Source organism: Corvus kubaryi, unplaced genomic scaffold, assembly GCF_017639235.1.
Source record: "Corvus kubaryi isolate FWS band 111438036 unplaced genomic scaffold, C.kubaryi_AGA036_p1.0 37385, whole genome shotgun sequence".
Lineage (NCBI taxonomy): Eukaryota > Metazoa > Chordata > Aves > Passeriformes > Corvidae > Corvus > Corvus kubaryi.
In genome coordinates, this window is record NW_024581127.1 from 5,035,846 (window position 1) to 5,056,943 (window position 21,098).

At 37.7% G+C, this 21,098-nt stretch overlaps 1 protein-coding gene across 4 annotated transcripts in view; it reads right to left on the reverse strand.

Annotated features, from left to right (window-relative positions):
* JPH1 (junctophilin 1) overlaps positions 1-20,709 on the reverse strand; it is a 76,738-nt gene extending 56,029 nt beyond the window's left edge. For all 4 annotated transcript variants that reach the window (XM_042036080.1, XM_042036082.1, XM_042036079.1 and 1 more), the window contains exon 1: positions 19,919-20,709. In XM_042036080.1, coding sequence (XP_041892014.1) covers positions 19,919-20,646 — 728 coding nt within the window. In that variant the 5' untranslated portion in view covers positions 20,647-20,709. The remainder of the gene's footprint in view (positions 1-19,918) is intronic.
* Between the last annotated feature and the right edge of the window lie 389 nt (positions 20,710-21,098).

Below are 21,098 nucleotides of genomic sequence, written 5' to 3' on the forward strand. Positions count from 1 at the left end.
CCTGTGAACCCTCCCAACGTGCTCTAATGGCAAACATCCCAATGAACTGCTTATTCTCTCAGGACCATTATCAGAGATGGACTCAGAGCAGAGAATGACATCTCTGTTACATATATTGCATACAACAATGCTATTGATGTGTGAATTCACATTAGGGCATTTAAGCCAGCTTACTGAACTGAAGAAGATGGATCTCAAATTGCAGGTTTGGTTTTTTAAAACACTGCACTGGGTAAGAAGAAAAGGCACTTTGAAAACCAACTTTCGAAAAAGCAAGGAGTGCTTGCTGTGCCAATAGGATTTACATGCACAACTCCCGATTAGGAAATGGTGTATTGCATTTTTGTGACACCAACTGGTACACAAGAAACTAACACTTGAGAGACTACAAGAGGTAAGCATTCTTCCCATGGCAGAGTTAAAAGTCCCTTCTTTGTTCTGACAGGAAAGTAAATTTCGAAGGAAAGAAACCTGATTCTTCATTCCAAGCTTAGAGAAGAGATAACAGGAAGAACAAACCAAAACAAAAAGCCTCACTGTCCTTTTCAGATTTATCTGTTCCACTTTCCCAGGACTGTTACCAGAAAACTCTTCCCTAGACTGTTATGGAAATTCTAGTCTTTCTCTGATCATTTTGCATATTTAAGTGTTGAACACTTAAACAAAATGTGAGGTTCCCACAAAACCAACCTGGAACCTTCTGAATGCTCTCAGAATGATGCCATGCACTCTCCACTCCTCAGTAAGCTTCCTGTACAGAGGACAAGTGGAGGGTGAATACTGACAATGCTGTGGTGAAAAGAGGAAAACAGTAATGGAGGGCTATGGAAGAACAAATAAGCAAGATATTGAGTTATCAAAGTAAGAGTACTGGGTGGTAGAAAGTACATACAAATGTATGTAAAAAGGTAGAATCTGGATCTGATTTTATATGGAGAAGTTTATAAAGCCTGTTTTACATTTACAGTAAAATCAGAATAACTGTAATTTATCAAGACTATTTTTACCCGAGTGTGCAAAAACCAATTTGGGATACACATCTGATAGGCAGGTGTAAAAGGATTAGTGTGAAGAGACTCAAGTCAGCACCACAAATAAAGATGATAGTACATCATCCATCCATCCATCCATCCATCCATCCATCCATCCATCCATCCCTTCCCGTCTCTTTGCTTGACTTGGGAAGATAGCACAGACCAACAGTTAGAAGGAACAAGAAATTAAAAGTGTGCTATAGAGAAATGAAGAGGATTTTTCACTATTGTCTTAAACTCCTGCTTGATCACCTTTGTAACAGAAACTTTTGCCAGAAATTCAACAGCCTTGGCCCCGCAGTTTAATGACTTGAATTTGCAAGAAAAGGAGGAATTCTCAAATCACTGACCTGTCCTCATAGTAAGGAATAAGAATTTCATGTCTGATATTTTTCAGAAATTCCTTAGAAAAAGGCCACACATGCACACACATTTACATGCACTCCCAGTATCAAAACACATGGGCAGGTCACCAGTTTGACTGTTTTGGGACATTCTGTAGCAGGCCAGGTGCCAACAAATCTTAAAATATATTTACTGGCCTAGTAACTTTATGGATAAAATTGTCAGATCCTGAACTCTTGCACAACACGAGGACAAAATCTGACAACCAAAACTCAGCACAACAGGAAAAATGATACTGAGACAGTGTTAAGGGTATTTTACTCTGGATTTTTTTTAAAAGCCCCTACAAACATTCAAGGTACAATACTATTTCCAGAAAGATCACTGGGAGCTTAGACACTCATCTGAGCAGTATCAGACCCTCAGAATGAGGAAGGCTCCATCAGTCAGGACTTGCTTTCATGAAGTTATGGATACTTTATACAAGCATTTCTTAGCGCACAGTAGTACCATAACGGCACAAAAATGCATTAAGTTTCCTATTTTTTATTTATATTATCAAACAATATTCACAATACTCCACACTATCTGGTGGTAGAAGAAGCAAAAGGCACAGCATACTTCTCTAAAGTTTGAAAGCTGACAACTCCACATCCGTTTTTATATAGATAAAAAAATATTTAGCTTTCTAAGGGTTTCAGCTCACTTGTATTACTTCCAGCATATACTAACTGAAAAGAAAAGGTGGAGGGCTAAGTTTTGAACACTATCAGCAACCGAGCAGATGATAAATGTACATCTGTGTGCAATGTAGGGAGACGATGATAGCACAGAAAAGATGGGCTACTGTATCAGCTGTTAGTGGACTATATTCCTGTCAAACCCTGATAAGCTCTACTCATGCACTGCCTTATTTAGTCAGGCTCCTCTGCTGACACACCAATGCACAGTAACAAGTGCATATGATGATTCCAGTACAGACTTCAGCTCCTTCTTTTACTCAGAGCATAACAAATATTAAATGGCTTAGTGTCATTTTTTAAGGCATACTGGAAAAGTCATATTTTCTCATTTAAGAATACACTGCCAGTAATAAAACTGCATTCTTAATAGTACTTAATATGGAACATGATGTAGACTGAAATAGAATGGTCAGAAAAAATTGAAGACTTTTTCATAATAAAGACAGTTACTCTCTATTTTGAAGACTAAGGAATTTACTGGAACATGTGATGTTCCATAAGCCTGTTGTTTGGGAATTACTATTTTAAGAATGAGCATAGGGTAACAGTTTAGGTCTCCAGAAGTAGTTCAACCAGAAGATAAAAATTTTTATAAACTTTTTATTTACATATATACCTGTAGACTATTACTGTGATAGTCAGGACAACTCTTTTCCCAAGTAACTCTAGCTACGTTTATTCTAAATGACATGACACATATGAGGAGAGAACATTTTCATTAATATTAAAAGCCAGCATCTGTTACTTTCAGAACCATTTCAGTGGCCTCACACTCACAGAACTAGTAGATTAGTCCTGTTTCACTGAAACTATTTAATAATAGGCTGCTGTAGTACAGTGTCCTTTCAGGAAATCATCATTGCTTTAACTAATAGTACTACTGTCCATTAACTCATCTATTACAAATATATTTACAGCATAACTGCTGCTATAGAGGTAAATTAGCAGAGCACATACTGTTAAAGTGTGTATCCCTGAAGTTTTGTCATCATGTTTCACTCACTTGCTAAGTTGTAAAATCAAGTAATCTGTGATGGGTCTTTTAAGTCATTAGCATGAATTAACAAGATTCTGCTGTGTATTATTTCACTGCTATTGCCAAAAGGTCAGCTCTTGAATGCAGGAGATCCACTCAATGTCACATATTTTACTTCCTTTGGAACAAGGACAATATATTCTATTAAAACTCACGCTGCATTGTACAATGCCATTAATCATGTCAGCTAAAGCACTCAGTTAATATCCTACTTTTTTAGTGGAGGCAATATGCCTTTCAACGCTGCAGATGAACACCAGTCCTCATCAGATTTTACCCTTAGAAGAGATCATCTAGACTAAGCTGTAATTTTCTTGGTACACATGGAGAGTTGGTGCACAGCTTGACATATAACAAAAACCTGTGCTTATACACTTACCACATCCCTCTGGCTCTTTCATACAGACCTAAAGGAGTACTTGTTCCCAGGTCAGGTATTTCTAATGTGGTACCCCACTGTAACTCATCTGCTGAAAGGTCACACTGAAGTTTAATGTCATGCTTGGAAAGCAAACCCACATAACCAAGTTCTGTTGTGCACCAAATCCATTGGATCAACATCCTGCCTGTGGCCTGGGAGCATATGCAGCTCCTATCACTAGGCCAATTCACCAAACCCAGGGCTGCCTTTTGACTGGACAAATACATGGGGAGGAACAGCACAGGTGGACTGCCACCTAAATTACTCTGGAAGTAATAGCAGCCCACTCCTGATCATTATCTTTCCCAGAGCTGCTGCCTCTACCACAAGGCTGTCTGGCTGCCTCTACAGAATTTCACAGCACATTCCACACCCGCTTCCAAAGATCCTTTGGGAGAAAGCACAGCCGGGAGCCAGCTGTCAGAATGGTTTCAGCACCCTATTCTCCCTGGAAGCCTTGGATGTACTGCACATGCAATAAGCCACCTAGCTTTCCCTGCCACTAGGTAAATGATACATGCATCTAGCCATGGAAGTTTGGCACCACTATCTAGATGACCTTCCAGAAATGGGGCTAACAAAGCTGAGGAAAACAAACCATGATTAAAACTCTATTAAAACCCACTCACATAAAATGCTTTTACATGGTTAGCTAGTACACTGAGGATCTTTGCAGCACAGAAGAAGCAGTACTGCAAAAAGAAGAAAGAAGCAGTAACCTCTATAATCAGCTATTTCCACTGCAAACCATGTAGTCTGTTAGCAGTATTTCTTACATGTAAGTAAATGCAGAGACCAGATTCACTAGTAGAGCAATAAAGCACAAAGCTATATTCCCAGTTACTTTTCAAAGCAAACCCTCACTCTGATTTCCAGAAATATGGATTTCCTCGGCAAGTGAGCTGACATGTCTTTCTAGAATAAATTCTGTCTGAGCTGTACCATACTGAGCTGTACCATACTCAGATCTCAGGTTTTGAGGACAGTATGCAGAACAGCATAGCATTCAGCATGAGTAACAGCAGACTGAATGTGTGTTACAATACGGATTCATTACAGAAGCTTCATTGTTTGCAAAGGGAAAAGACTAAATCTCAGAAGGTACTATTAGTTTCTTCAGAATTCATAAAAGCACTGAATTTTAGTTTTTCTGGAAGTTAGGAGAAGTGGACAGCATACTGAGAACCTAAAAGTTTCCTCCAGTGGTAACTGAACTGTCTCTGTATTTGATTATCCCTTCTTGTTCCAGCTGGGAACTTCTAGTATCTTGACTTTGGCCTTTCAACTGCCCGTGACTCCCACAAAACATGCAGCTCACAAAGAGCACTGTTCCATCAGTGATATCCTGCTATCACTGGAACCAGTGGGAGTTTCTGCTGTTGATGTCAGCATGGCAAACATTTCATATTTCACCAGCAGACTATGTAAAGGATAAATTAAAAGCCACGATCAGCTCACACTTTTATCCTCCAAAGCAATGGGAGTAAGTAAAGTCCAAAGCAAATAAGCCATTTGTCTGTTCTTTGATTAGAAAGGGATGTTTTCTCTGCTCCTAAAGAAAGTAACATCACAGGAAGTATTTTAATAGCAAGTTGAATGTTTTCAAAAGTCTTGACCAATTTTCTCCCTTTATCCACTGAGCAGCAAACCACATGCACCCTTCCAGCTTCTCTTCATTTCAGAATTTGCCAAGTAACAGCAATGAAGAGTTGCTGATCAGAACATGAAATGTCGGCTCATTCCTTCAGGATAACAGGCGCAATAAAAACCAGCAAAACAAACACTGTACATTACTACTATAATCTCACTAGAATTTTATTTCATAACTGCCCTCTAGGTTAATTAAGTACACTTTAAAGTATCCTTCAGGGTTATGAAAGGGTAGGCAATTTCAAATTATAATATCAAAGTATTTGCATATTTTCATATTAAAATCCCACAACATTATTGCTCTTCTGGTTGTTTTAGATCAATTTAATAAGAAAACAATTTTCTCATCTTAATGTTACTAATACACTCCTATGTATGCAAGGATGCCTCCTACTGAAACCCTCCTGCTTTCACTCAGAAATACCATAATCTGAATCATGCCAATCCTTCCTTGTTCCTGCTATTGAAGAATGTAGGGCTTTCGCTGTAATATGCTCACTCTTGAAGTCCCTGCTTTATTCATAAGATTCAACATAATGATCTTATCTAAGTTTGGGTGTTTTTTTTTATAAAATCTGTGCCTATTTTCCTTGGCATAAATATTAAGCCATATTTCAACAGCAGAAAGACAGACGAGACCAACACAATGCCTCCATACCATTCTCTCCAGTGGCTAGAAACAATTGTAAACATTGCAACATCCATGGGCTGTGGCTAATTATTTCCTTTTGAGAAGAAACTAGAGACTTGAAGACTAGAAATCTGTAATTTCTTTCCTGGTAAGTAGTAGGGAAAAGTGGGAGGAAAAAAAAAAACCACAACAAACTTGTTTACTCTTACCAGCACAGTGCTCATAAAGACAGTATTATTGAACTTAAACAGAACAACAGCATTCCAAAAACCCCCCACAGCAAATCATCTTTTCACTGCTCCTCTTATTATTAGTGAATACATTTTGCTAATAATTGCGTGATCACAACTAGACTAAGTTCCACCATTTCAGTAATTTAAAACATGTATGATGAAAAGGCCCAAGAGTCTAAGCAACTCAAAAGATGAGATGAAACATGTGGAGAGAAATATTCCAGACAGAATGGAGTAAAAGCCAGTAGAAGAGCAATAGTGAGTTATCCCATCAGAAACAACTGGTACCATCTTCAGGTCTCCACTCTTCAAGAAAAATGACTCCAGGTATGAACTTTGAGAAGGATCTGAAAAAGCCATACATTTCTCCAACTCACTTGTAAAGAACATCAAAAAAACAGACCACGGAAAGTTTGAACCCGTTGTGTACATACTCTTCCAGAAGCAGTACATGAACAGCACCAGCTTTAAGATGATGCCGTACACTGTGATAACTGCAGCTTTTGGCACTGAACAAAGGCCCAGTAATGTGCCTCTGTCCATAGGCATTGTTTCTGAGCAACACCGAACAAGTTATGGGATATATCAGAGTATTTCAACAAAAAGGTGCCCAATTACCTTTCAGGATGTTCTCATGCCCTTTAGCCAGCTGATTATATGTAGTCTTTTCCCTTAGATGCAAAGTGATTGCTCTGATGGCATCATTTCCTTTTTTCATGCATTCAAGTTTTTTCTTTTCAATTAAAGCTACACAATAGAAAAACAAACAGCAGGAAAGGATGTAACTGCAGACTAAGGTGACACTTGGTTGACCTTAGGATACAAGAAGACTTGTCACATTCACAAGGAACAAAACCTTTCAGCTCTTTTGCAAGGAACCTGACCACAGGCAACAGCTCCACTGCAACACAGTATCATCTGTTTGACACAGAGAAATAAAATACTGCCATCAAACAAAGTTATCTCACCACAAACATTTATGATGAGAATTTCAGTCAGTTATCTACATGTTTAAATTGAGCCTCTTTTTTCTTCATTCACTCCTGCTCACTAACAAAGTGAGTTACAGCATCAACTTACTACTAGTCCTATTTGTGCAGTCAAATACTGCAATAGCATACTAAAAGATAAATCACTTTAGATCTTCACAGTAAATTTAGAGAAAAATATTGGAAATATTAAAAAAAATTAATTAATGTAAGGGAAGATTAATAATTTCAGTCTCGTTCTCTCCTTACAAAGGTCTCTGGGATGGATTAACTCTGGAAAACTCTTTATTATGCCTAATACAGCAAGGGCAGAAAAAGGTGACATTCAGTTTTAAAGCGGGTCATGGTGATCAAATCTGCTCTTGCATACATAAAGAACTTTCTAGAAAAAGTACGCATCCTATTTCAGAGTACCACAGCCCTCAGTAGGGCATCTGATCTAAATTACTATTCATTTAAAAATACCCCTCTGCCAAAACAAGGAACAGACCCAAAGCAAATATCAGACAAACCCCCCAGAGTGATCAAAAAATAGAAGAAATATATGGTATAAAAGTAGCATCACTATTAAATTTTGACGTGAGCATAGTTATCAGAAGCTTTCAGTACACCCTACTTGTAACCTTCTGAATAAAGAATGTTATCTAAAAAAAGATATATTTGATAGTCTGAAAGAAGATCTGATGTTAATCAAAAACTTTTTTCACTTGATGTAGATTGTAAAATGTAGATTTCTAAACTGTACAACTGTACCACAGCATGAGACCAGCAGACAAGAGAAATCGGATGGTTATATAATTTGGTGGTTAAGCAAGATATTTTTAGTGCTTTGCTAATCCATCTAATGCATTTCTTACCAAGAGAAGAAAATGCATTACACTGATAGCAATAACAGGGTCAAAACATGAGGATATTGACAACGAATTTAAATTTTCTAGAAAATCAAAAATTATCTCAAATTATTCTTAACAGCATCCATTCCTAAGGAAGGCTTATCAGGGATTAGGGACACTTACACATAAGTAATTGAAGAGAAGAACCAAAACAAAGCAGGAAAACTTTCACAGAAACACTTCAAACAGGAATCTCATAATGCAAAACAAGCTGGTGACACCTCAAGAGAATCAAACAAATAGAAATTTAATTGTGTAGGCAGTTTCTGAGTGGCACATAGTTTATGCTACCTGGGAAGCCTGAAGCAACTTCTGCTTTTTCTGAAAGAGTATTTTTTTCAAAAATGAGAGTAGAGACCATAAAGGGATACTAACAGAATTTTGTAATAGCTCTAAAATTCAAGATTTTAATTTGTTCTCTCAGCTCCTTTTTACTATACTGTTGCTACATTAATGTTAAATGCTTATTATATTAAGTAATAAATTCTTGAAGTCATATATAAAACCTTCCACAGAAAAATCTCACTATGAAAACAAAGAAAATGTGGGTTTACAATGCATGTTATTTGGGATAACAGAATAGAACTTTGCTATTCATTTCCCCTTGCATTCTATTTCATATTAATCTTGAGAGGAACAAAGCATATTTAAACTGAATGTATGGGAATAGGACCACCAAAGGACAACAAAAGTGTTTCTATATATAGTAAATATTCTTTTAAAAAGATGAGTTAAACCACTCCTTAGTGTAATCTGAAACATACTACACTGGACTTAATGTTAAAAGGTCTCAATCTACCTTAAGGTTTCATTTATTAAAAGATGGAAGTGTCAAAGTTGTGTACAAAATGTTTCCTCAGCTGACTTGCACCTCGGCAGGCTCGATTTCTGACTCCCTTGAAACTTTTATTTGCAAAATGAGACAAGTCAGTGTCAAAGAAGAGAGAAAAGGATTCAAAGGTGTGAATTAGCTTTACTAATGAAAAGACAATAAATGGTTTCAGAGTCAGACAGATGATAGGAAATGGTTTTAAGAGTGAGCATATAAAAGCAGAAAATCCAAGAGGGAACTGTCACCCTAATTCTGCAAAGTGAATTTCTATACAAAACCAGAACTATTTTCTTGAATGGATTAAGCAATGCTAGGTTATACATCTGCTCAAAAACACATTTTCAGGTACCAGCAAATTGCAGGCAAATTATTTATCTTTTTCAAAGAAAAGTATCTTTTTAAGTATCACCTTAGATACACTAAAAGCAGAACAGCATTTCTTAAATTTTCAGGGACCTTGACCAAGCAGGCAGGGTTTCTGAAGATAGCTTAAGCTGAGTTTTCTCAGCATGACCTATGAAAACACAGTCAGTATGTTCTTTGAACCATCAACCAAAAATGCCTTCATTGTTACAAACAGCTGATTAAATATGTTGTGAAATAGCAAATAAATGGGAGAACTTTTGCTATGAGGAAATGATCTCACACATTTCACAGACCCAAGTCTTGTGCAACCCCTACTCAAATATCAGGGCACAATTCAACATTTCTGAGGACTTTTAACAATGGTTCAAAATTTAATAGTATTTTATACTGAAAGGATTCCAATCTGGCTTCATCCTTGCTGGAAACAGCAAAAATCTAGGTGTGCAAAGAAGTGTGTGAGACCTCTGATGGTGTACCTATCTGTAGTACCTTCCGGAAAGAGACACCAGCTTTTTTACACTGCTCATTCACCACGAAGGTCTGCAGCCAAAATTCATCATGTTATGAAGCATGTCATGTCTCAGCAGTTAACTCAGAACTTAACTGCTATACAGACTCATGACCACTTCTATAATGGTCTAATCATAAGTGTAAGGAGCAGGTGAATTCAAACCAAGTATCTATTACATCACAAAGATGGAACTAATGAGTGAACTGTTAAAACCCATTTAAAGAGTATTCCGATCAACTAAAATTCGAAGAAAACATCAAATTTAGCACAAACTCCTTGATGAATTTATTCAGAACCATAATTTTGACTAATTGCTCTCTGAATTCATTGTTTACCAACCCAGCAAAGCTCAAAGCTAAATTCTATGTACTTTAATCCTCCTGCTGAAAAAGGTTCATCCTCAGAGCTCCATCAACAATTTTTCCATCAGAAATGCATCGTACCTGTGCATGTCACAGACACAGATACAGACTTGGAAGTGAAAATGCTCAGCGTCTTTTCTTGACAACAAGTAGTTGTATGAAGTTCAATTATGAGCAATTTAACTAGATCTTTTGCAGGCAGCCTAAATTTTGAGTGTACAAAATATACACTAATTTTTATCTGTCCCATTGCTGTCTTAAAATAAATTTCTGGATCAGGTATAAACTCTGCATTAGGAAATAAAACTACACTCTTTACTGATACGGCACAGACTATCAAACACTGCTTGGGATTGTAACACATCATTATGATTTTTTTCCTCATAATTCATTATCCACTGAGAATAAAGAATAGTATTTATACCTGTATGCTGAACCATTAAGAAATTGTGAATGCTAGGCAATGTTAAACCTCCCAAAATGAATTAAGCTTTGCACAAGGAATCTAGCCACCACTGGAAGAGAGAGAAAGTCTCTTCACCAGAAACCACTGACTAATACTTCAACAGATCTGTACAAATGAAACATTTCTGAATATCAGAAAATGTCACCAACTTATCTGTTCTGTTGATTTTTATGGAAATTATAAATGCCATTCCCACCTTTGTTGCTAATCTGCAATTTCCAAAATTGAACTGTTCGCTGAAGCAGAAAATGATATTATGAATGTTAATACATTTAGAAATATTTAAAACATGAAAAATCATTGGAATTTTAGCAAAACTGAAAATAAGCCCTTGGTCAAGATGTGTTAAGGTAAAGGCAGGACTCCTGACATATGGAAAAGACACCCATATGCTTAAGGTGGTTCATGACTGCATCTTCACAAAGCATTCTGACAACCGGCACCTGTTGGGTTATACTCTTAACTTTTGGTTATAGAACCACAGAGTTGTTTAGGTGTCAAAAGACCTGTAAGACCATTAGCTCCAGCAGTTAATCCACCACTGCCAAGTCCACCACTAAACCAAGACCCTAAGTACCACATCTACATGTCTTTTAAGCACCTGCAGGGATGGTTCCCTTATTTTTCCTGAAATACATTTTGTATCTTAGTGCTCGGCATTATACTGTTCGTTTTTAGGATACTCCTAAGATGCTTATACAACTGACATCACAAATTCCTGCAAGTGAAGGAGCTTAGAAAGTGAACTTGGGCTGAACACACACAGAGCCAGATCCTATGAATTCACTTCAATTTAGTGATCACCAAAATTTCTTGGTCTTCTTTCTTTTCCCTATGGAAGTCAAGTTTTTAACCAGCAACAGGTATGAAATCCTAGCTCCAGATAAGAACAAACCAGGGCTGTGATGCATGCCTCCATCTGCCAACAGACCACTTCAACAGTGAGTTTCCTTGGAGTCTTGCTTGTTTCCACATCTGGATTTTAAACTGTTCTGCAAAACTAAGAGTGACATGATCCAATGCCCTTATTTATGAAGCAGTCTAAAAATTCAGAGAAGAAATATCTTTGAAATGATTCACCCCAAAGCCAGAAAGGAAAGCTAAAGCAGCAGCAAAACAACCTCTCCTTATGTATGCCAGTAACATCTGAAGCAAGCATGAAGTGGAGATGCTACATTATAGCAGTAAGGTAGCTAAACAAGCCTTACCCACCAGATTCAGAGTGGCAAGAGAAAAGAGATGTAGCTACCTTTCTTCTTCTCCTAGAACAAGATAGCTGAGAATTCACATTTAACAGATTTCAATTCAGTCAGATACTAGGAGGAGATTTCTGGCTTTTAAATGCAAAACAGTGGTACCATCATTTTCATCAATCCCTACTTTTAATGTAGTAGGACCAAGGTATAGCATTCCTCACTGAAAACTCTGGAAATAAAGATTAAAAAAAAAAAAAAGAAAAAAAGAGAGCAGAAATGCTTAATAGAATAAAAAATTAATTCAGAAACAGAATATAAGAGGACAGACTAAAAGACTGGTTCTCCCAACTGCGGTTTACCACTGGATACCCACAGGGCTCATGGCTGAGAACCCATGCCATTCATAAATCCAGAGGAAAAGCTGTGAACAGCTAAGTGACTGAATTTGTGAATGTCAGTGTCAGAGAAGTCTGAGGGACAACTGCAGTGAAGGGCTGCACAAAACTCACTGGTCACTCTTATTGGCGAATGAAGTTCAATTTAAGAGTAAGAATGATTTGCAAAGCAGAACAACGCTAACTTTATTTAGAAGTGGCTTTAGGGTGACCTTGGGAATGAGCTCTTGGGAGACTACCTCCACTCAGCAGATCTGGGAATACTAAATCTTGAGAGGACTCCAGGAATAATCAAAAGGTTGTTTCAGATGTTGAACACTTACATGGGCTTGAGGGAGGCAAACTTGTGTGGACAAATTTATTCCTGGACACTAGGCACAAAGAGACTGTGCCTCTGCCTCTGCAAAAAATGAGAGCAAAGAACTTCAAAAGAACGAAAAAGCAGAAAACAAAGCACAGAGTACTGAAAGAGGAAGATCACAGTAAGGTAGGCAAAAGAATGCAAGTCAGTGTACGCAAGTATGTACTGACATCTGTTAAATACATAAAGCAGAAAAATGTATTAATCACCAGAAACATGAAGAGAAGTCATAATATGTATCACTGATCCATTAGTATCCAAACAAAGAGCACTACTCATTGAACTACCTCAGTTTTGAGAAAATGAATCAATTATTATTTGGGAAACATAGAATTAGATCAATGTAGGGGGCATAAATTAATCACTTTAATGAGTATTTTTCTGCTGTAGTTTTTCAGAGAGAAGCATCCTACTCTGTAGAATACTGATTGACAATGTTACAGTTGGATGACGGCAAGTTTTCCCATCTCTGAAGAAATAAACTGGGAATGTTCTATATGAGTTGATTTAGTCTTTAAGCAAAACATCAAGAAAATTATTCAAGCTCCAACTAGTATTACTGGACATATGTATGCAGTTGTACTGGATACAGCAGAAATACAAAATATTTTTTTGGTTTTGAGAATATTTTTATAGCAATCAATAACAAACCTAATTACTTTACAGTTTGTACATGACTAACCAGTACAAACGATCCAGATTTTTTTTTTAATGGGTATTTATTTCCATCACACAAACTCTCCTGTAAGTCAGTAGAGATGGATGCTATTTGCAGCTTAGCTTTTGAACAATTGTTGTAATACAGATCAAAACTGACATGCTGTGTAAAAACTAAGGGGAGAATCTGCATAACAGAGCACCTTCTGTGGCTACAAAAAAATATTAGCCTCTTTGTATACCCCAGTATAATTTAAAAAAAGCCTTAATGTTGTCACATACATCTGCTGGGCTACCACTGCAAAAATCCTCTCTGCTCCAGAATTAAGTGTTCTGGAAATTGTGAAAAAAAATCCTTATCATCTGAATAAAGAAACATTTCAAGAATGTTTGCACAGTAGAAAAAGGCTTTTTAAAAAGGTTATTTTAGAAGCAGTGGTGCAGCATTGTTTCATTTATGTTCTGAAAGCACTGAACATTTTCAGTATTGTACTAGCAATCTCCTGATTTTAAACAATTTAGAAAAGCAATTCTCATGTAACAATTCTGTGTCTAATACAAACACAGAAGGTAAGACTACATACACACCAGAACCACTTTAAAAAAAACCAAAATCCCTGTTCAAGCTTATGTCTGTAGATACGTATATTTGGATATAGGTAATAAAAAATTTAATACTTGAGGTTTTTTAAAAGTTCAAGCTGAGGGATGGTACAAGACTAATTTTGCATATTTTCAGCCAGATAATCTTGGTGCATTAAATATTAAGAAAGTAAAAAAAAAATCTGTGATGTTTATATTATTTGTATATTTCAAACAGATGTATTATTCATTCCCCAGCAAATAACTGAGGAACAGTCCAAGATTATACCCTTTTACCAACAAGTTGTTTGTGAAATCTGAGTAAAAATGTGCCCCACTGAAGTTAGTGGTATAATGCCGACAGGATTCAAAGAACATATGGTTTTCTCTAATGAATGAAGAATTAACTTTAAAATTACTATCTATAGTAGCTCAAGACCTATTTTAAGCTTCACCACAGCATTTCATTTGTTATCTTCAAACAAACTATGTAGCAAAATGATTAAAAGTGATTTCGTTTTGAACTTCAGGCAGCTTTTTGTACTGAAGCAAGCAGTCTTACCTTTGGTATTTGTTGGATCCTATTCCTAAACATAATGTTCATATTTCAGCTATAATAAGTAAAGCATCTCCAAGGCATGTGAGGCACCAGTCTTGCAAGTGTCCAGTTTAGTTTCTTGAGTAAAGTAAGAGTGCTAGAGTCAGCTAAATCCATCATGGAAAGCTGTGTGTGACACACATAATTCAGTGCTGTTTGGAATGATTGGCAGCTGCCTTCTAGCATGGACACAAACTGTACTGTCACATGCATATAATTTCAGCTCTCCCTAGAAATCACAGTTTGTTCAGGTCAAGCTGAGCACACTGGTCACGCAAGGAAATGAAGTCAACAAAGGGGCTGGCTAATAAACCATTTAAGAATCCTCCTCGAGACTTGCATGCTTCATATAACCCCATCATGCAGCACAGCATACTGAAGCTTACTCTGAAGCAAGGTTAAGAGAAATAAAAGCAGTGGGTTCTTACGTAACTGCTGTACTGTGGACATGGCTGCGCTGGGGTGGACAAGTGAGCTGGAGGTGCTGCCCAGCGACCTGAAGCCAACACTAGGCACCCAAGCCCAGGCTGGGGCAGCAGCAGGCCACGACTCAGGGTAAACTGGAGTTCTCTGAAGCATCCTCAGCGCTGAACATTACACAAGCCAGCTACTGGGTCCAGACCATGATGACTGCTAGGAATAGCAGGGACCCAAGAAAGCCCAGGTTGTGAAGGTGAGTTCACTCCCAAACAAAATTGTTATTCTGGGTCTCCACTACCAAGTCAATCCTGGTGCACCTTCCTCCTGCATCCACTTCTAACAATTCAAGACTCCTTCCCAGCCGCACAGAATGAAGCAGCCTGCTTGTGAGACAGGAACACAGCCAGAGTTTCAGTAGTTTCTATTAAAAAATAAAAGCTGAAATTTAGCTGTAGCATCTGTGGACTTGGACATAAACATGTTAAAAATAAAACTGAGCTATCTAAAAAAGCTGCTCTGAAAAAGAAATTGCTGCAGAAGATGCCAGTTAATCCCCCTTCAGTGCTCCACTTAAAAGGTCTTCCCGACTAGAGGCTTGGTAGTCACTGCTGTCTGAGCACAGACAGCTAATTAACAAGGAGGAACTGCTCCATATTATTAGTAGCAAGATATTGATTTTACTGTTATCTTGTTCTCAGATCCAGTCTTTTGCCAGCTTCTTTTCATCTGTTGGGCACTGCCATTTTCCCAGACTGCAAGGTCTCCAGACAGCATAATTTGTTTGTGCAGTACCTAACACAAAGGAACCATTATGCTTCACCAAATCTCAGGTGCTCATGTAATGAGAGCCCATTACAATACTGCTTTTAAGGTGGTCTCAAGTTCTCATGGCATATTATGACAATACGTACACTTCACTTAAAATTCACTCAAAACTTTAAAGTAATTAGAAGTATTTAGCTTCTGTGAAAGAGAGAATAAAATAGAAGTTTAAATTCTTTAACCTGCTTGTTTTATGACCTGAAAGATCAATGAAATGTAAGGAAAATATCAACAAGGAAGTATTTTTTCTTTTGACTTCTTTCTCCCTTTTCCTTCATACACTATCTTCTGGTTCATATTTCTTACCCTTACTGTACTTTTATCATGTCCCTCTGTGTCCTGCAAAGTTTGCTTTTCTTCAGAGACTCAACACTTAAAGAAGAAGATCTTTTAAGGAGAGAATTAGCTAGAAAATATCTGAAGGAAGGAAAAAAGAAAAAAAAAAGAAAAAAAAGGCCTGGCTCTGAACACTCAATTCTGAACCCATAAAATTGACTTTTCTGAAAGAATATGGAACATGAAGGGTTGTTAGTAAACAAACATCATTCCTTCTGCTTCCAGTGCTTCATGTTTATTTACAGGACTGATGTATTTTAAAAGCAACCAGTGACACTGACTATTGCAAAGTAAGTTTATGTTCAAACTCTGAAAATGAAGTCCAGAAACATTACAGTTTTATACCATCATAAGTATTGATGAAGGCAAAGTTAATATAATACAGTAGAATGAGAACTTAAGTAATTTTCATACTAGGAAAGAGTGCTCTAACGTAATTCCAGTTTATACTGAACTGCAGAGGGTTATCTCCTTCAAATGAGACGTATGAGAGTGATGAAAAGGGAAGTTCAAAATCCCTACAGTGAAAATTATGGGATATCCTCAAAGTGAGTTCCCACTTGACTCTGGGTTGAGTCAACATTTGGGGCTTTTTAGTATCTTCCAACAGGGTCTTCCAAACGTACATCTTCCGGCATTTAAAGCACTTCACATGTGTAGAAAAGAATCAAACATTTCTGGAAAGCAGCTTCTCCTTTTAGACAGGAGGATCCCATATAAGACACATAAACCTGACTGCTTTTAGCACGAGTTAAAGATTAATTTGAATTAGTTACTCCCTATAATAATGATATTTTTAAAAAGGTACCTTATAAAGTTTTGAAAAGGGAAAGTACTGAACATACTTTTGAAGTTTCTCAAATTCTGGGATTTTTATATTTATGCTGAAATACTTTTCCTTAAATACATGTTAGTAAAACTCTAATACACAGTCAAATCTATTAAGCAGCACTGCAATTTTAAAAGCGTTTTAATTCATTGCTAATTTATAAACTGTTTTGAATACACATCTGTGTAGCAGAAACTAGTAATTATTTCTCTGATACAGCAGCTTTTTATACATCACACAATGTTGCAATCTGCTATCTTTTGAGAAATGCTGCTATCATTTCCAAAACACCACAGTACAAATGCCTCAAAAACCCATAAGATAAGTCAGGAGAGCCAACATAAATTCAGGTTCAGAGAAGCACTATTCATCCCAATTTTTATATTTTTCTGTGTATACAAAACTGCCATTTTAGACAGCAGAAGATGACACAGATTACTAAAGAGGACTTTTAGACACAAAAAGACATCAGGAATATAAAGCAAAACAGTGGCTGGTCTCATTGAAGACTGTGCGGACATCTGTCACAGGTCAAGCTACCAGCCAAACCTGTCATGACCAGCAGGGAGATATGAAGAGAGTATGATCTGTTTCCATCTGGCTGAACAAACATTTTAGGAACAAACAATGCAGGAAGAACAGCACGTAACTCCAAGCTGCATTGAAAAGGAAGGTATCCCGATGAGAGTAAGGATTTCTATATCTTCGGTTTGATGGCTTTTGGGCAGAAAAGGTCTACCTAGTGAGTTCTTCAACCAGTGGAATGGAAATCTACAGGAAGCAAACAGTGCTGGTGACATCTGTCCAGTCTGAGACACAGAAGGCCACTGTGCAGTGAGGTTATGCCATATGGGCAGAATCACGTTTGTATTACACATTAGAGAAATTATAGAAGGCACTTCTAGACTTTTTTGTGCAGTAGTAATCGTTGGGAAACAGACAAGACCACCATCCTCATATTCATGTAAGACGACACTGCAAGAATGCTACTGTCTAAAGAATTATCATATTATTAATATATCAGTTTGCTAAAAAATAACGGTCACAAACCAATACTGGTCATCAAGTTTCAGTGAGACAGAAGTACTTGCATCATGAAACCATACCAATCCGGTCAGCCTAGATTTTAACAACTATTTGAAACGGAAGTTTTTTACTCAATGCTGCTCTAGAATCTATTCCAGATGATCTGGCTCTCAGATACTGACCCTGCCAGTATGACAGTTCCTTAGTTCACATAGTGCCATGGTCTTGCTCCCACTGGTTGATACTCAAAGCAACTCTGAAAACCTGAGAGACAGGAAGACTCCTGTCATTCTTACTACAGGAGTAACATGCACTCACAAGTGAAGTTAATATTATCTTCACGCCTGACGTTGCCTGACTTGGTATCAGGTCTCTTGGCCTTTGAATCAATGCCAGTACAGTTGGTGCAGTGGCTACTAAAAAGAGAGAAAACCTGAATCTACAATCTTGCTGTCTATACTTGCAGTCATAGGAGTGTTTCGGAGAGATTTTTAGCGGAGAAACCAAAGGGAGAGATCGCCCCTGGTCACAGCTGCACTACAACTGATTCCTTTTGCTGCACTTTCAAAAATGTATTTTCATGAAATAAACATTGTTTTGATGAATTGTTCCAAAAGAAGCAATTTGAACTCTGTCCTCCACCTAAAAATCAAAGGGAAGGAAAAGCAAACAAAACACTTCAGAGACACTTCTTGAAGAGGAAGCGCATACACTGTGCCTTGGAATGTAATGGTCTCAGACTACAGCTTTTTAATAGCTTTATGTAGACTCCAAATGGTGACTCCCCCTTTCCATACATCCCACTGCTCCATTTTATTCAGAACTAGGGCTTATTATGTACTGACAGAACATGAATGGGATCCAGTACTTTCTTAAAGTTAGGTATTACTGATCTGTGTTACTAATATGGTATGCTGTCATATAATGCCTTACATATATTTATAGAAGTAACCAAGTATATACTACCCTTCAGTTACTTACGTGACCAGTTCTCAGAAAGGTCCTTTACCAGTGTGCTACACTCTTCATGTTAGTGTCTCAACTACTTTTTGCTATGAGCATTTATATATTTAAGCTCTCCCACTTATGCAGTTTTTGGTATTTTCTGTATTCCTTATCACTGTCAGGAAAAGGGTAGTCACTGAGGACACGCTAGTGACCACACTAAATTAGGAATCAGTTGTTCAGCTCTAAGAGTAACGTGACATCCTCTTTCTAAAATAGCATGAAGATTTTCTTTCACACACATTTCTGGACTCTTTTTTTTAATCAAAGCATATTAAGAGAAGCCTGCCTGAGGAAACAAACTAAAGCCATCAAAAGAGAAACCACCACAGAAACCTATTGGAAGGCAATTAAAATTAAATAGCTTTTAAAGAGCACTCAGACTTAACAATAAAACCTATTAAAATTGTCTATACTGATTTAATTTGCAACAATTCCATTTCAAACAACTTTGCTTGGTTGCTGGTTAGGAGTTCAAAGTGAAAATGATGTTTTTCTCCACTACCAATACCCATACGCTTCTCCCATCTCAAACACTTGGCAAAGGCACAGGGAGAAGACCACCACCTCCACCTGACGTGGTGGTCGTATGATCATATGAACTGAGGAAAAGCATGCCAAAATGGAAGAGTCCTCACAGAGAACTCTTTTGTCAGATACTGCCCTGGCAACCAAATCAACAGTCTCTAAGCACAACATCCTTGACCATTATTCTTATGCTGTTCACACCAGTTTCTCAGATAAACAGATGCATCTTAAGATGCCCACTGTCGAATGGGCAACTTCAGTGAGTTTCAGATGCTACCAATAAATCAGCAATACAATAAGCATAACTGGAGCATGCTTACAGAAAAATATTCAAACTTTACCTCATATATTCAAAAATATTCAAACTTTACCCCCAAATCATTCACTTATTTCCTCACCAGTTTTATTTTCCCAACAGGTTTAAAGGCATAATGCGGCACCTTTCCAGACAAAGCAGAAATGTATCAAGAATGGAAATTTACTTTCACAGTATATTATGGAACATACACAAACTCTTCACTTAAATGAGTTTAAGTTCTAAGTTTTACATGTGTAATGCCACTAAAGACAATGGAGCTACACATGTGAAACTAAAAGCTGAGCAAGTGCTCACTAACGCAGAGGTTTACAACCCTACATTTGATAACTTACCTTGAGGTTGCAATTTCCACTTTGGTTCTTGCCATGGCAGCTGCTCGTTGTGCACCCTCTATTGCTCTATCCACCTTTTCTCTAGTTTTTGTGTTTCGTATTGGTATAAGTTGCTTTCTTATTCCACGGACCAAAATGTTATTTTTATACTTTCCCTCTTCTTTGGTGCCGTCTGGAAACATGGTACATCCATACCCATGCCTCCTGTTATTCAGCCACTCTCCTTCGTATTTCATACCATTTGAACGCTCACTGATACCAAAACCACTGCGCTTGTCATTCTTCCATTCACCCATATAGGCTTCTGTAGTGGTAGCATCAACGTGGTCTTCCAGAGGGTTATAATCACAGTCACCGTCTCCAAAACTAATTGTAGAGTTGGCGTCACTAGAACTAATTCTGCTCATAGCAGCATCACTCCTGACAGAGCTCCGTTTGCTAGATATCGATGACCTAGACTCCGATTTTCTAAGTTTTATACTACCAAGAAGGGATCCTCTTCTGAATAAGCCTCCTTTTTTCTTAATGCCCATGGCTTCTGGATCACTGTGAAAATTGAGCACAAATCCTCCTCTTGTTCCAGCTGGACTGTCTGAAGTGACGTCATGCAGAACAGTGCCATTGCTCTGCTCACTTCGAAGTGACGCCAGAGATGTTCGGAGAGGTGAACGGATCACAGTGGCCATGCCATAGGGTACACTCTGACGTACACCATATCCATGTCTCATCCCTCCTGTCCACTGCCCCTGGTAGGTACCTTTTAAAGTAATAAGAAGTTAAATTTAGGAAGCTGTAGAAGACCTAGCCCTCTCCATCCAATATGCTACATGCAACTTTACATTGTCAGTTCTGGTTTTGGAAAGAAGAGATGCACATGACACAGACTACTTTTGTTACTTGTTTTTCTTGTAATTTTTTTTCCGCTTAGCAAATCCTTCACTTTCACAGCTGACCTGACTTATTTTGGTAACTACGACACAGTAGCTATAATCATAGGCATTTTTTCAATGGATCTGTCCAGGGTGAAAAAAAAATTGAGAGAAATTTCTAAAGCAGGACTCCCTCAACATTTTTTAAGGTGGACTGATGGGAAGGTGGCCAGCAGAAACAGAGTCACATTATATGTAGTCAGCTGAGGAGGAAGACAGGGCTGGAGAGAAGGGAGAGAGCAGAACACTTA